We start from the raw sequence: 16,188 nt of genomic DNA on the forward strand, positions 1-16,188 counted from the left end.
AGGGAATGCTTCTAAATTGTTGGTGGGAATGTAAATTGGTGCAGCCACTGTGAAAAACAGTATGGAGGTTCCTCAGAAACTACAAACAGAATTACCATATGACCCCACAATTCCATTCCTGGGTATATATCCAAATAAAACTAAAACACTAATTTGAAAAGATACATGCACCCCAATGTTCATAGAAGCACTGTTTACAATAGCCAAGATATGGAAGCAACCTAAGTGTCCATCAGTAGATGACTGGGTAAAGAAGATATAGTGTGCGTATGTGTATACACACACACACACACACACACACACACACACACACAATGGAGTACTACTCAGCCATAAAAAGAATGAAATTTTGCCATTTGCAACAACATGGATGGACTTGGAGGGTATTATGCTTAGTGAAATTAGTCAGGTAACAGAAAGACAAACACTGCATGATACAACAGAAAGACAAACACTGTATGATATCATTTATATGTGGCATCTAAAAAATAAACTAGCGAACGTAACAAAAAAGAAACAGACTTACGGATACAGAGAACAAACTAGCAGTTACCAGTGGAGAGAGGGAAGGGGGGAAGGGCAAGATAGGGGTATGGAATTAAGAGGTACAAATTACTATGTATAAGATAAATAAGCTACAAGGATATATTGTACAGCACAGGGAATATAGCTGATATTTTACAATAACTATAAATGAAGTGTTATCTTTAAAAACTGTGAATTAGTATGTTGTATACCTGAAACTTCAGCTATACCTCAATTAAAAGATACATTAAAAAAAGAAAGGTAAAGGGCTTCCCTGGTGGCGCAGTGGTTGAGAGTCCGCCTGCCGATGCAGGGGACGCGGGTTCGTGCCCCGGTCTGGGAAGATCCCACATGCCGTGGAGTGGCTGGGCCCGTGAGCCATGGCCGCTGAGCCTGTGCTCCGCAACGGGAGAGGCCACAACAGTGAGAGGCCCGCGTACCGCAAAAAAAAAAAAAAGAAAAAAAGAAAGGTAAAGCACAGAGAAAAAAAATTTTGGGAAAGACATGGACAGAGTCTCAATGACCTGTGGAACAGAATCAAGAGATTTAATATACATAATTGAAGTCCCAAGAGGAAAGAAGAGAGAAAAAGGGACAAAAAAAGAATATCTAAAGATAGACAAGCTGGAAAGTTTCCAAATTTGCTCAAAAACATAAACTCACAGATTCAGTCAGCTCAGTAGACCCAAAGCGAGATAAATATAAAAATAGACTAGGCACTTCACAGTCAAACTGCTGACAATCTAAAAAGAAGACAGGAAAAAAGACACATTTCATATAAGAGAAGAAAAGTGGACATAAGAAGAGACTTCTCATCAGACAACACACACACACACACACAGAGAGCATGGGGACAGAAGCCTGCTCTTGGTGTCTTGGAAACATGCCCCCAAATTGCTGCTTTGTTATCAATAAAAGGTTGATGTTCCGCTTGGGTCAAAAAAAAAAAAAGAGAGAGAGAGAGAATGGAATGGTATTTTTTAAGTGCTGACAGAAAAAAATAACACACTGTCAACAAAGTACTCTTTATCCATGGAAAATAAGTCAAGACATTTTCAGAAAATGAAAGGTGACAGAATTTGTTGCCAGCAGATCCAGGTCTTTAGGATGAAGTGAAATAATATCGGACACAAATTTAGATAGAAAAGAAGGAAGAGCGCTGTATATTATAAACATGTAAATAAAAAGTTTTCTTATGTTCTTTAAATACCACTTGACTGTTAAAACAAAAATAACAACAATATATTGTGAGGTCTATAACATATGTGGTCTATTACATATTATGGTCTATAATTATGACAATACCACAAAGGATGGCAGAGTGTATAAACTGAATTATACTGTTGTGAGACTCTCACGTTATATACAAAATGGTATAATATGCATTTAAGATAGACTGTAAAGGAGAAAAAAAGAAACAAAAACCAGAGAGGGGACAAATTGCAAGAGCAAGACAACAGACACAACCAAACTATCAATAATTACATTAGAGCTAAAGAGACAAAACACTTCAATTAAAAGGGATTATCAAGCTGAACTTTTTAAAAAAGATGCAAGTATGTGCTGTCTTAGAGACGTACTTATTTTTAGTTGCAGAAAAATGAAAGCAAAAGAAGGGAAAAAGACAAAAGATATGCAATGCAAACAGCAGGCATAAAAAAAAGTCAGTATGGCTATTTTAATACCTGACAAAGCAGACTTGAAGAAAAGGAGTATTACCAGTGGTAGAGACAATACTTAATAATAAAAAAATGAACATTTCACAAGGAAGAAAAATCTGATAGAACTAAAGGGAGAAACAAATTCACAATCACAGCTGAAGAATTTAACACGTCTCAGTAATTCATTAAACTAGAAAAAACTCGGTAAAGATCTGGAGAAGATTTGAATAATATGATCAACCAACTTGGTTGAACTGTTATGTATAGAACACTTCATCCAACAACTACAGAATATTCCTTCATTTCAAGTGCACATAGAACATTCACCAAGATAGACCATAAAATGGGCCATCAAATAAGTGTCACATTTCCAAAAACTAAAATCTTACAGGGTGTGTTCTTTGAATGCATGGAATATTAAACTAGAAATCAAAGACATACGACATCTAGAAAGCCATTAATATTTGTAAGTTACGCAGCACACTTTTAAGTAACCCATGAGACAAAGAAGAAATCATAAGGGAAATTAGAAAATATTTCAAACTGAATAATGATGAAAATACAATATATCCAAAATTTGAAGGATGCATCTAAAGCAGGTTAGAGGAAATTTACAGCTCTAAATACCTATATTAGAAAATAACTGTAATGACTTTAAAACACGTCTTCAAATTCTTTTGACACCATTCTCATCAAGAGGTGATGGGTCTAAACCCCTTCTAAATCCCTTCTCCTCAAATATGAGCTAGCCTTGGTGACTAACTTTTAATCAATAGATCATGGCAAAACTTACTTCCAGTGCTTGACCATAAAAGGCAAAAGAGCTTATACCTGTCTCTCTCTTGGAACATTTGCCCTTGGAACTGAGCCATCAGGCTTTAAGGAAGCCCAAGGCGAGTGTTGAAAGAAGCCAGTGCCCCCAGCCCCGGCTGAGCTCCTAGCTGAGCACCAGTACCAATTTGCAAGCCACGTGCAGAAGCAATCTTCAAAATGGATCCTCCACGTCACAGCTGAGCTGCCCAGCTGATGCTGCATGTAGCACATAAAGGCCCTCTCTACGGAATCTTGCCCAAATTTCAGATTCATGAACAAAATATATGGCTGCCGTTTTAACCAGTGAGTTTTAGGGTGGTCTGTTACACAGCAACAGATTAACTGAAACAAGAAAAAAGGTTAAAATCAGTGATCTAAGTTTCTACCTTAATAATCCATAAAAAAAGAGGAACAAATTAAACCAATACAGTAAGTGGTCCTTTATAGAAAAGTCTGCTGATCCCCGAATCAGATTTCAGCAAGTTAAAAACTTCTGCTGATCAAGACACTCTTAAATGTAAATTCAAAAAACAAAACAAAACAGTGATACAAGAAAAAAATGTAAATTCATCGTTTCTAATAAATATTGTTGAACATATGCATGTATATGTGCACATAGGTATGTATATTTATTTGTGTATATGCATACACAAATATATATATTGTATATATCACCCTGCTTTTCCCACTGAAACAGCCCAGAAGCAAAGACACCCCAGGAGCAATAAGCACATCTAGACAGTACCCAGATCTTGGTCTCTAAAACTCATTCTCTACTAAAAGGAAACAGGATTCTTTGAACAAATGAGCCTAGAACATCTTGTTATACTGGAAAGTAAGGAATGCCTCCCAAAATGATGTGGGCATATCAAAGGACACAGGAGCCAATTTGCCGGGCTCCTACTAACCAAAGCTGAGACAATCTGGCATCAAATTTTTAAGTACAATAATAAATTGTAAACTGTTAAAAAATAGGAAACCATGTGCCCATACTGATAGGGAGGGAGGGAGGGAGAGAGAAGGAAAGGAGGGAGGAGAGGGAAGAAAGGAAGGAAAGAGAAGGAAGGAGTGAGAGGGAAGAGCTCTTGCTTACAGTAGAATGCCAGATGCTGAAAAGTAAACGAGGAAGGGATGCTGCAGCTGGAAAATCACCGTTGTGCAACCGTCATGATAAAGACTGGATCAGGCAGGAATTTTCATCTAAAGTACCTCCCCACAGGTGGTTTATTAGTTGCAAGGGGGAAAATCAATTATACAGTGGACTTCTTTTTACTCTTACTATGCCTCTTGGTTAACCAGATCATATAAAAGATAATATAAACAATTAGATGGTCATCATGGCAAAAACTGCTCTCCTGTGACTGTCCACACACTGATTATCTTAGGTGTGGACTACCCACGTCTCAAGCAATTCCTTGCCCTTCTAAAATGACATGCTCTAAGGACGCAAAACTAACCCTAAGCAAAGTCTTAAGCCTATTGAAAAATTAGCGTAGCATGAATGAGGGGTGGAGGTGGGAGAAGAACAAAGGACTGGATCCAAAATACTCGGTATGTAAAGTTGTTACCTGAGCGAACTATAGTAGAATGAAGATGTTCATTCAAAGCCATATTTCCAAGGATACGCATTATATTTCTCTGTATTTTAGGACAGTCCTTGTGAAGTTGGTACAGCCTCTGCAGTAGTTGTAAGCCTCCATTTGCTTCAATTTTATCACAATGTGTGGGTATCTAGCACAATAAATTAATGAAAGCTCACTTTATGTTGCACAAATTCACTAACCAGGTGACACAGCATGCTGGTGGGCAGCCAGGTGGCTCCTGCTCAAGGAAGAGACCCAGAGAGACCCCCCCAGAACTCTCAGCTCAGCTCAAATAAATAAGCAAACCCCCATCTGTGTGGGAAGTACTTTAGAATCACTGAAAAATTAAGGCCACTAGGACTTGTGACATTTTTATTCTTAAAGTTATTCTGCTTAGTTCTTGGTTGGATGTAACTACAATGTCGTTATTACAGAATTGTTTCAATTTATACTGATACTCTGACTGGCTTGAAACTACCTTAAAAGGTTCTCTACCCTTGAGAAATCTGCCACCTGATAACAGGAAATAATCCCCCTGTGTAAGTGGCACATTTTGCTTCTGCCTACAAGAACTCCCATATAGAGATAAGCAACATCTGTGGCCCTACACACTACCCCACACAAGCCCACAGCTCTCCTAAAATTCAAGAGTTGGAATTTTTTTTTAAAGAGGAAGATCAAGTAAAAATTAAAAAGAAAGAAAGAGGGATGTGAATTTTTAATGGAGAAAAGAGATAAAAGAAAGCCAAAGGAAATATATACATTAAGGTAAGGTGACATAACTGACCAACAAGCCATTACAGTCTGCCAACGTCACCAGCACAGCCTTGCCTCTCCCCAGCACTTAGTTTTATCACTTATATCACTTATGGGATATCATGTCATGAATATGCAATGATTTTCACTCTCTAAATTTTTATTAAATTTTACCACATTTTATATGCATTTTAAAAGTATGCCTTTTAGACATATATCAAGTGAGATATTAATATGTTGAGAAGTTTCTGGAAAGGTAACTATTACATTCCATGCACTGGACATTCTACTGCAGATGCACCTATTGTTCTGGAAATCAGTCATAAGTCACAAAAAATCAAGCGTACTTTCCCACATTCCCTTTTTAGTGTGTTACCACACTAACAACTCTGCTTTGTACTCGATTCCTGATTCCACCCGAGGGAACTGAGATGACCAGAGAGCACCACGCTTTTGTGCCACGTCTAATGGTTCCCAATTAAACTGGAGCGTTTAGAACCTCTAGGATGGTGTTTCTCATGATGTGGGATGAACCAACTACATCGGCCTCACCAGGGATGCCTGTTACAAATGCAAGCTCCTGGACTCCACCTCACATCTACTAAATTACAACTGCTAACTGTGAGCAGTTGTAATGCAAGAGAGCATAACACAAAGGTAAATGCCACATTTAGACAACAGGTTGCTTTATGAGTAATTAAGATTAAATCCACTTTTAGAAATACTTAGCAAAAGTGAAATTCATGTATTCGTGCTAAATCATGATTATCAATTCTGACAATTGAGAAAAAAGCAGAAATTTAAAAACAAGCGAAAAGCTTTTTTTCTTTTATAAAAAATGAGAATTATTTCCCTTGAATGAACCAACATGTATAATTTTTTCAATGTGATCATAAAAAGTAAACCATATTTTGAAAATGTAAATTACCTCAGAATGTTTTACTAAAGCTTCCAAACAGAACATTTCCACTGTAGCTGAAGGAACTTCTCCAAAACTTTCAGCATAAGGAAGTCCATTTCCTCCAAAACACCATAAACCACCCTGAAAGTGAGATAATTAAAATTCTTAGTGAAAAAAGTGTCTAATATTTTTGTTTGACAAAAAAAAAATCTCTGTACTATATACAGTATTAGAAAGAACTAATATGTAAGACTCAAAATATTCTGGAAACTTACAGGGAACTTTCATTATGCAAACTGTTGCTAGACTAGAAAACATATGGAATTATTCTTAGAAGAAAGCAGTCTTTGAGACTTTCTCAATTCTTTCCTCTGTGTCCTCTTATCTGAAAGTATGGAGACTAACACATAAATCTTGACCCAGTAAGAAAAGCCCAGAGCTGAACAAATGTTCTAGTGTCAGATTATGCCAGTTGAGTCTACTTAAAAATCTATCAATCAAAATAACAGAAGAAGCATTACTGGAAAAATTTAAAATAAAGACAATGATAACAATGATCAGAGTGCTTTTAATTTAAAAAAAAAAGGGAATTCCCTGGCGGTCCAGTGGTTAGGACTCGGAGCTTTTGCTGCCATGGCTTGGGTTCAGTCCCTGGCCGGGTTCAGTCCCTGGCTGCGCAGCGCGGCCAGAAAAACAAGAGAGAGCTTTTAATTTTTCTTAAATTGAAATTCAAGTTCACATGGAAGAATAAACAGAAGTTAGGAAAATTATGAAACAGAAGAGTAGTGGGGACTAGTCTTAATAGATATTAAAACGTATTATAAGAATAAATGGGGAAAAGAAAATTTCAGCTATTAACCACAGATCAGTAACATGCGATAATCTCCTAAAAATCAGTGAAAAATACCAACAAGGCTATAGAAAAATGAGCAACAGTCATGTTGCTCTAAATGCCTCTAAAATAGATAAGAAAGGATATTTTACATCTATCAGACAGGTGGGGAAATAAGACGTTCTCATTACCCTGCTGCTGGTAATATCAACGGGCTACTTCTATGGAGGACAATTTAGCGACAGCTGTCGAAATTACAAGTGCCCATGCCCTTCAACAATTTATCCTACAGGACACTCACACACTGGCAAAGTGATATAGGTACAAGTTTGTTCACTGCAGCTTTGTTTGTAAGAACAAAAGATTGAAGCTCCCTAATGTCCTTCAATAGGGGGTTGGTTAAATAAAGGATGGTACAATTATACAATGGAATGCTATGTGAGTCTCTTCATATATTGATATACATCACTCTCTAAGATAAACCCTTAGGTGAGAAAAAGAAGGAGCAGAGAGTGTGTACCATATGCTACCATTTGTGTAAAAAAATGTGTTAACTACATGTGTATATTGGGGTGGGGAGATACAAGGAAGATTTATTACTGTATCTTCTTTTGAAGTGCTTTGTATTTGAACTAGGGGTCATAACTGTGTGCACACAGACCACCTGCTGGCAAAAGAGGACAACTACAAGGTAGTGTCTTTCAAAAATGTATATATAAAGCCCAGTGTTTCCTGTAGGAAATACAGTCCATAAGTTTCTGCATTCTGAGTTAATTTATAGGGTTCATGGTTCAGTAAACCTGGTAAATGTTCAAAATGTTTGGCCACTCTATAATTCTTATTCATGCTGTCTTCTCTGAGATAATAATCTTCTTTTTTTCTGAGTTTAAATATGCTTGGATCTCAAAGATTCATGCTATTTAAATGGAGGATTGGGGGCTTCCCTGGTGGTGCAGTGGTTAAGAATCCGTCTGCCAATGCAGGGGACACGGGTTCGAGCCCTGGTCCGGGACGATCCCACATGCCACAAAGCAACTAAGCCCGTGTGCCACAACTACTGAGCCTGTGCTCTAGAGCCCATGAGCCACAACTACTGAAGCCCACGCACCTAGATCCTGTGCTCCGCAATAAGAGAAGCCACCGCACTGCAATGAAGAGTAGCCCCTGCTTGCCGCAACTAGAGAAAGCCCGTGTGCAGCAACAAAGGCCCAATGCACCCAAAAATAAATAAATTAAATAAATAAAAATTTTAAATAATAAAATAAAATAAATGGAGGATTGGGAAGGACTAACTCATTGACAGTCCTTGCCTCCTCCAGCAGAGATAAGGGTAGAAGGTGGACTGGTGGGCTTTGGGGGGTGGGAAATTTTTCTTAAAAACCTACCATCACAACCTGCCTCCCCCAAACCCCTCTCCTTACATCACAGCTTCAAATCATCTGACCTCTTTCCAACCTAAATGTTCCAAGGAAAGAACAGGGAGAAGGAAGAGAAAAACGATCCAGGATTTTCATTTTTCTTGATCATTTTTAAAGTGGGATATAAGAGTGCAGTTCCAATTTTATCCTTGTTGGCAAAGCTTTATTTATGAACTGCCAAATTGTGTGGCAGTAAGAAGCATAAGCAAAAAGCAATAAATAAAATGTATAAATTCATAGTGTGATCATACGAAGTATTTTCTAACTCCTAACACAAAAGTCAATATACATGGGTACTGCTTCTTTATCACTGGATTAAGATATACTGAAAAACAATTTCTTAAGGATCAAAGAAATCCAGAGGAAGAGGTGGAGAGAGTGACAATGTTAAAAATAATAATAATGGGTAAGGCATAAAAATTAAAAGGAAACGATAATAATAAAAGCATAAAAGGAAATGTCAACTAATGAAGTTAGTAAAGAACTTATATCCACATTATATATGAATTATAGGTGTATAAGAAAGCTTTTTACGTATCATTTTCTTATTATGATACTCAGAGACACAACGTTACTATGAGTTAACCATGGTATTTTTCCAATGCATTTCAACAGGTTTATACCAGCCAAATAATTTAATACATAATAGGTATTTTCTTACCATATAATCTACCTTCCAATTAAACATAACCCTTAGAGCTATCTCTGTTTTTTCTTTGTCATACACAAATGCTTTGACTCACAACAGAAATATGCCAGTTGTTATTTAAGTATATATAAGTTTGTGTACAGCTGGCTCTTTTAGCAATGTCATGATTCATCCATTCATTATTCAGTAAATATTTATTGAGAGCATATTGTGTCTGAGGTACTGTACTTGGTACTGGAGAGATTATAAGAGAAATCAGAAGAAGAAAGAGAAAAACAGAAGAGAAAAACAGAAATAAGCAAGCAAATAAATATATAAAATAGTTACAGAATGGGAATAATGCTATGAAGGGCAATAAATGCAACAAACATTTGAGATAAAGAGGAAGGTCTCTCTGAGGAGCTGACAAGCAGAGATCTGAAGGACAAGAAGGAGGCAGCCATGTGACAAGCCGGTGGCAAAGCAGTCCAGGCAGAGGGAACACAAGTAGATACACAATGAGCAAGTTTAAGGAATGGAAAGAAAAGGCCAGTGTGGCTGGAGCAGTGTGCATGAGGGAGGGAGGGGAGGGGAGGGTCAGAAAGGTGGTAAAGAAACAGAGTCAGGCAAGCTGACGCTGAGGCCTGCTAAGAGATGCAATGTCTGAAAATAATTATCTATTCTCCTACAAACACTTAGAAATGAGCTGGGTTTGCTTTGTCTCTGTTACTTACACCTGATGAGCAGATTTACCCATGACCGAAGTCGGAAGGAGGGAAGGCACAGGGAGTTCGCAGATGACAATGATGGTTTCATCCCAACAGAAGGAATCCTTGACCTGCGCAGCTGTACATCATGAGGAACTTGCAGAACCCTGGAAGCCTATCCATCCCCCTGAAAGCAAGCTGCATAGTCTCCTGTTTTGTGCAAGCATCTCTGTAGGTTTCCAAATCCTCTGGCCTTAAAGAAATCTCCCATCCTTAGACCCCATCTATTGGCGTCTTCCTCTCAATCACAACCCATTGCTATACTTATGCAGATGGATGTTAGAAGTGTCTTGATGCAAGGACTTCAGACCTTAATGGCTTAGCTGATTTCAGAGAGACTCTGGGAAATTACAAGGGAAGATGGTAATACTAGAAATGCAAGATTTTAGCTGGATCGTCCTTAGCCAAGACCACAAAAGCTTTATGATGGGAAATCATTTCAATGCACCATACCCACTGTTCTCTTGACTCCAGGCAGTTTGCCACATTAGATCAAAAAGAAATCACAATCTAAAATGTCCAAACTTCTGCATCCCTGGTTGCATCCTTAGGCTCTAGGTCACATTCACCTGAGGTCCTCTAACCAATGTTGAAACTGGAGACAAGCTGACTGATGGGGAGTGTCCAGATGGTAACAAAAACCAAAACAAGACTGAAACCCGGATCCTGACATCAAAGAAGGAGCGATCTTGATAGTTATATCTGGGATAGTAGAAGACCAAGGACCACCCTGGCCTGTCCCCCGACCTCCCACCAGAACTGCAGTCAACAAATTCCCAGGCAGATCTTGGATAGCTACCAAGGCTTTAGATGTGGGAGGAGGTGACAGATGTGGGAGGAGTGCTTTCACTCTCACTGACCCAGTTCTCCCAATGAACAGAAAGAATAAAAGGAGGGAAGGCAAATCACTGCCAGGGTGGGTGGGGCACAGGGAGGATGGGGAGTTTTGATACTGCTTCTAGCTGTGGTTGTGGGTCCCTTTGTTTTAATATGTGTGAGAGCTAATCTCTGTGTTTCTTCATAAAAAATTACAACCTTAGAGCTCTGCAACTTGTGCAAACTAACGGCGTAAATGACGTTCATTCTAAAGCATGAGTTTGTAACCCAGGTCATCCTTAAGGGTCTGGGTAGATAGAATTCAGGGGAGAGAGGAAGTAAGCTTGGCTGGGAAAAAATTACATCTTTATCTTCCTAACACTTAACTAAAATTTTTCATTGTATTCAATTATAAACACAGACAATAAACCGCAGAAACAGCTGCAGTCTGTGTGACCCTCAACAGAAAGCGCAGCTATTTCTGCACCACATATCGCTTGCTGCGGCTATCTGAAAGGAACATTATGCTCACCGTTCCTCTGCATGCCAACTGCACATTCTCACACCGGTGACCCAAAATCGACACTGCATCTAACTCTCCAAAGGTTCAGGGTGGAAACAGCAAATGTGTGTAAATAGACATATAAAAATATATCTATAGAAAGAGGGAGAGTAAATGGGGAATGATAAAACAAATGGGATAAAATATGAATAATTGGCAAATCTAGTGAAATGTATTATTGTTGCAATTCTTTAAGTTTGAAATTGAAGGACATATATTAATTATATTACAAGTTTTTTATTTTGATAACAATATTTCAATATAATTGGTTTCCCACGTAATGCTATGAATTGTATTTTATGCATCTAGAAATGAGTTCATAGACTTTACCAAATCACCAAAGGGATGCAACTTTGGGAGTACAGAGATTAAGAAGCCCTGCTCTAAAGCCGATCATAACTGTAGGCTATCTGCTAAAGCCCAGAGGAAGCTCTTCACGTGAGCAGTTTTGTACAGAAGCAGCTCACTCCACTTGAAGGGAGCCTGGGGATTATCACGGGACAGGTTTGTCATAAACTGATCAGATCACTAAAAGCCAGATGGATGCCCCTCCCACTCCTTCATCCCCAACTTACTGGCATGTAAAAAAATCCAGAGCCTGACTCAACTGGGGAGGGGGTGGGGAAATAAGAGTAACTACGATGGAGTTGCTTACTGATCTGATGAGATGGAACCTCAGAATTGAAAGTAAACATTTATTTCAATATTAAACTAACTAAAGATGTGCTCCTTCTTTAAACTATAGGCTGAGGCCATGACTTCTGGGCAGAAAAGAAGTGGCATAGTGTATTCAACCACTCTCCTCTTCACTTAGCAAAAGGTAAGGAAACACTATAGAAGGTGACAGAACACTATAAAAGGCAGAGGGATGGTAACTGAATAGTAATGAGCAGAACATCTTCTGTGCTGAAAATGAGGAACATCAGGCCAGGTACCAGGAGCTCTGGCACGGGAGCGAGGAGAGAAGTGAGTGACAGCAGTGGGAGAGGGCAGTGGGTGGGATGCCTTGCAGGAGCAGCTGACGCTCTTTGTAGGGCAGGAGAATCAAGAAGAGCCAGGGACATCTTACTCTCAGAAAACAAAGGTGCTCTCACAGCCACCTTGGGGATGGAATCTAAAAGGATAATGAGGTCAGCCTAAGGAACAGGTTCTGGTGGCCAGGCAGTGGCGCTCTGAGCATCAAAAGGAAAACAATGACTACACTTCACTGGAGCGACTCCAAGACACGGTCGAAAGGAGGAATTATAAAAAGTATACTAGAGAAGTCATATCTACTGATATGTCCCGAATTTCTCATAAAAACAGAGATGAGGAAAAGACAAATCATTCTGTTGACTGAAAAAAATGAACAATGTGAGAGTTGTGAGTTACGTTTTATTTGGGGCAAAATGAGGACTATAGCCCAGGGAGACAGCGTCTCAGACAGCTCGGAGGGACTGCTCCGAAGAGGTCAGGGGGAAAGGCCAGTATTGTGTATGATTTTAGAGAAGGGGGGACGTGCTGTCAAGCACACATGTTGCCCGAGGCTTGCTGCTCATCACGAGCAGTTGTCACCACTAACGATTTCAGTGCTTTTCTAGATACGAGGAGATGCCAGAACCCGGGCTCATAAAATCTTCTCCTGAAAATGTCTAACTATCTGAAGGCCTGTTCTGCCAGTTTTTCCCAGAGCACCGAGCACCTCATTCCCGATCTCCACCGTGAACTCCTTTCAGGGTGTGTTGATGGTCAGCGGCTGCAGTGGCCAGTGACTTAGTCCTTGTAGAGGCAGATGGCGAGTGCCAATTTTTAGTTGGCAATTCAATTGGTAAAAGAATGTAAAATACTATGATTTGTTTTGCTGATAAAATACTTTCTCCTCACTGAGTTGATTAGTTGTTATAGTAATAGTGATTATAATTTGATTTCTCTTAGAGATATAAGAGATATTTTACGAAGACAAAAGTCTTGCTGAAATGGTACCACAAGAATAATGGCATTCAGTAGTCACCCTCGGGCGGGCCGGAGTTGGATCTGTTTAGGATGCTACGCCTAGGACGCTGCTTTGATTCACTCAGAAGCCCTCTGCTGTGTGTGGGTAGTTGTCTGCCAGGTATTTACATCTAGTCAATGGGAGTAAGAGATGTGGGGAGAGAACACCAACACCTCCATCAGAAGGGGTGCCTTTTCCCATCTGAAGGCAGCCTTATTCCAAAGGAGTGGAGCTTCCCCGTGGAGCACTCAGAGCTCTGATGACACTGCAGACACTGCCTTCCTCACCTAATGCATGGTTTCCTTCAGTTTTCAGACTCCTTGCCACCAAACAAACTTTACACTCTGTAACTGTGCCTAGTGGCACCTTCCTGTCAACCTTCTCACCACCCCCAGGGTGTAAACAAGGGCCAGTCCATGCCTGGATCACAAAAAGTAAAGGGCTCAGACTTAACATGTAATGGGAAGCCATTTGGAGGGCTTCAAACAGGAGTATGACTGGATCTAACTTGTGTTTTTAAACATCACTCTGGCTGCTGTGAGGACACAGAACTGGAGAGGTAAACTGGAGGCTAGAGGTTGATGTGGTGTCTGCGGCTCACAGAGGTGATGGAGACGCGATAAGAAAGCTTTCTGGATCCAGCAAGATGGTGAACTTGGCTTCCAGTTGTGGACAAAGAACGTAGCCTGCCATTACAGAAAACAAACAATGCGCCCGCCATCAAGCCTTCAGCCATGGCAGCACCCCCACCCGCCGTGTGCCTGAGGGGGATTCAGGACGGAGGGAAACGTGAAACATTCTGTGCTCAATACTGGCCCTAGATGGTTAAGGTACATACCTAAGGAATAATTTCAGTGAGCCCAGATTCTTGCATCTTCCCCTACATAAAATCATTAACTTGAGACATCTGTTCTTTGTGATTAGCAGTAATCTATGATGTTCAACTACGTGGCTTTTTTTTTCCAACAAAACTCAATATTTCTGGCTCCTCCTTTACCTCTATGGAGCAGTTCCTCAGAGTTATATGAGACGCTGTTTCCTGGGCTACAGTCCTAAGTAAGGTCCCCTGAATAAAACTTAACTCACAACTTTAGGTTGTGTGTTTTTGTTTAGTTGACATGGTGAACACCTCCCATGACAAACATGTTTAATAAAATATAACAAAAGCTGGGCTTCCCTGGTGGCGCAGTGGTTGAGAGTCCGCCTGCCGATGCAGGGGACGTGGGTTCGTGCCCCGGTCCGGGAAGATCCCACATGCCGCAGAGCGGCTGGACCCGTGAGCCATGGCCGCTGAGCCTACACGTCCGGAGCCTGTGCTCCGCAAGGGGAGAGGCCACAACAGTGAGAGGTCCACGTGCAGCAAAAATAAATAAATAACAAAAGCTATTTTAAAACAAAGTCAAGCTCAGGGACTTCCCTAGTGGTCCAGTGGTAAAGAATCCGCCTTACAATGCAGGGGACATGGCTTCAATCCCTGGTCAGGGAACTAAGATCCCACATGCCGCGGGGCAACTAAGCCCGCGCGCCACAGCTACTGAGCTCATGTGCCTCAGCTAGAGCCCACATGCCACAAACTACAGAGCCCATGCGCCCTGGCGCCTGCATGCCACAACTAGAGAAGAGAAAACCTGCACGCCACGACTAGAGAAGAAGCCCACGCACCTCAATGAGATCCTGCATGCCTCAACGAAGATCCCGCGTGCCGCAACTAAGACCCGATGCAGCCAAAAATAAATGAAATAAAACAAAATCAAGCTCTAAAGAAAATAAAAATAAATAAAGGGAAACCCTTGGGTGCTAGAATTGAAAACAGAACATTCAGCAGAAGCGATAAGCACATAGCTGATGACGTAAAATTCCTGCAGGCACCTCAGGATAGGCTTTTAACACTTGTTCAGTGCAGAAGGTATGGTTTTGAGTCTCACATTGTATGGGAGCTAGATTCGAGTTCCCTATATAAAGGCAGAACCTTGGAAAGATTGCCTCCTTGTCTATAAGAAAGTCTAGAACAGCTCTGCCCAGCAGCCCATGAAAGCAATAAGACGCCTGTTTCTGCTTGGAGCTTTGAGTGAGAAATCACAAACCTAAGACTCTGCCATCCATAGGTATATCTGAATTTACACTACCTATGTGCTACAGAAATTCCATACTAAGGAACCGATATAAAAAACTAGTCCCTAACAGCGAACTCCTAGGGTATCCAAAAGAAGCAAACACAAAAACTGCTCTGTAGAGATAAATTTAGAATCTGAGGTGCTTGGGACTCCCATAGAAAACAATCAATCTGGCTAAAGATAAGCTCACAGTAAAAATGATGAACACATGTTAATCTCCAATGCAACATAAGGGGGAGTCTGTGCCACCACAAACAGGAATTAACCCCAATAAACTGAAATAATAAGAGACTGTGAAAGAGACTCTAAAATTATTTTTAAATGAAAGGAAGAAGAGAAAGCAAGATGAACAGGACACTACGAAGAAGAGATGATGGTGGCCAGGAGTAAGTGGCTTACAGTGAAGGTGGTGAGACAAAGGGATTCAAGGTATACTTGAAGGAACAGCTTAGAGTAACTGCTGATTAGGTGAACCTGGAAGAAAGGAATCCAGAATTCCTAGGCTTTAGCTTAAGCAACTAGGTGGGTGCTCTGCCCTCTACCAAAATGAAAAAGACTAGAGGAGGAAGAGCTTTGCAGAGTGTGGGTGGGTTTGGCATGTAAAGTTGGGATGCCTATTACACATCCAAGTAGAGACGTCAAGAAGGAGGTTGAATATTCAAATCTAGAGCTTAGATGAGAACACAGGGCTAGAGATATTGAATTTAGGCATCACCAACATAGAGGTAATATTTTAAAGCCTTGTCGATTACTATTCATTCTTCAAGATGCGACTTCAGAGTTCTTCCTATGAAGCCTTTTTTTTTTTTTTTTTTTTTCGGGACGCGGGCCTCTCACTGC

The 16,188-nt window shown here is 40.3% G+C and overlaps 1 protein-coding gene across 2 annotated transcripts in view; it reads right to left on the reverse strand.

The window, feature by feature from the left end:
- SERAC1 (serine active site containing 1) overlaps positions 1-16,188 on the reverse strand; it is a 77,616-nt gene that overhangs the window by 13,536 nt on the left and 47,892 nt on the right. For both annotated transcript variants that reach the window (XM_024747951.1, XM_024747952.1), the window contains 2 exons: positions 6,267-6,380; positions 4,568-4,730 (listed from right to left, as the gene is read on the reverse strand). In XM_024747951.1, the coding sequence (XP_024603719.1) occupies positions 4,568-4,730; positions 6,267-6,380 (277 nt within the window). The remainder of the gene's footprint in view (positions 1-4,567; positions 4,731-6,266; positions 6,381-16,188) is intronic.

This window comes from Neophocaena asiaeorientalis, unplaced genomic scaffold (assembly GCF_003031525.2).
Source record: "Neophocaena asiaeorientalis asiaeorientalis breed wild unplaced genomic scaffold, Neophocaena_asiaeorientalis_V1.1 scaffold123, whole genome shotgun sequence".
NCBI classification, from domain to species: Eukaryota; Metazoa; Chordata; class Mammalia; order Artiodactyla; family Phocoenidae; genus Neophocaena; species Neophocaena asiaeorientalis.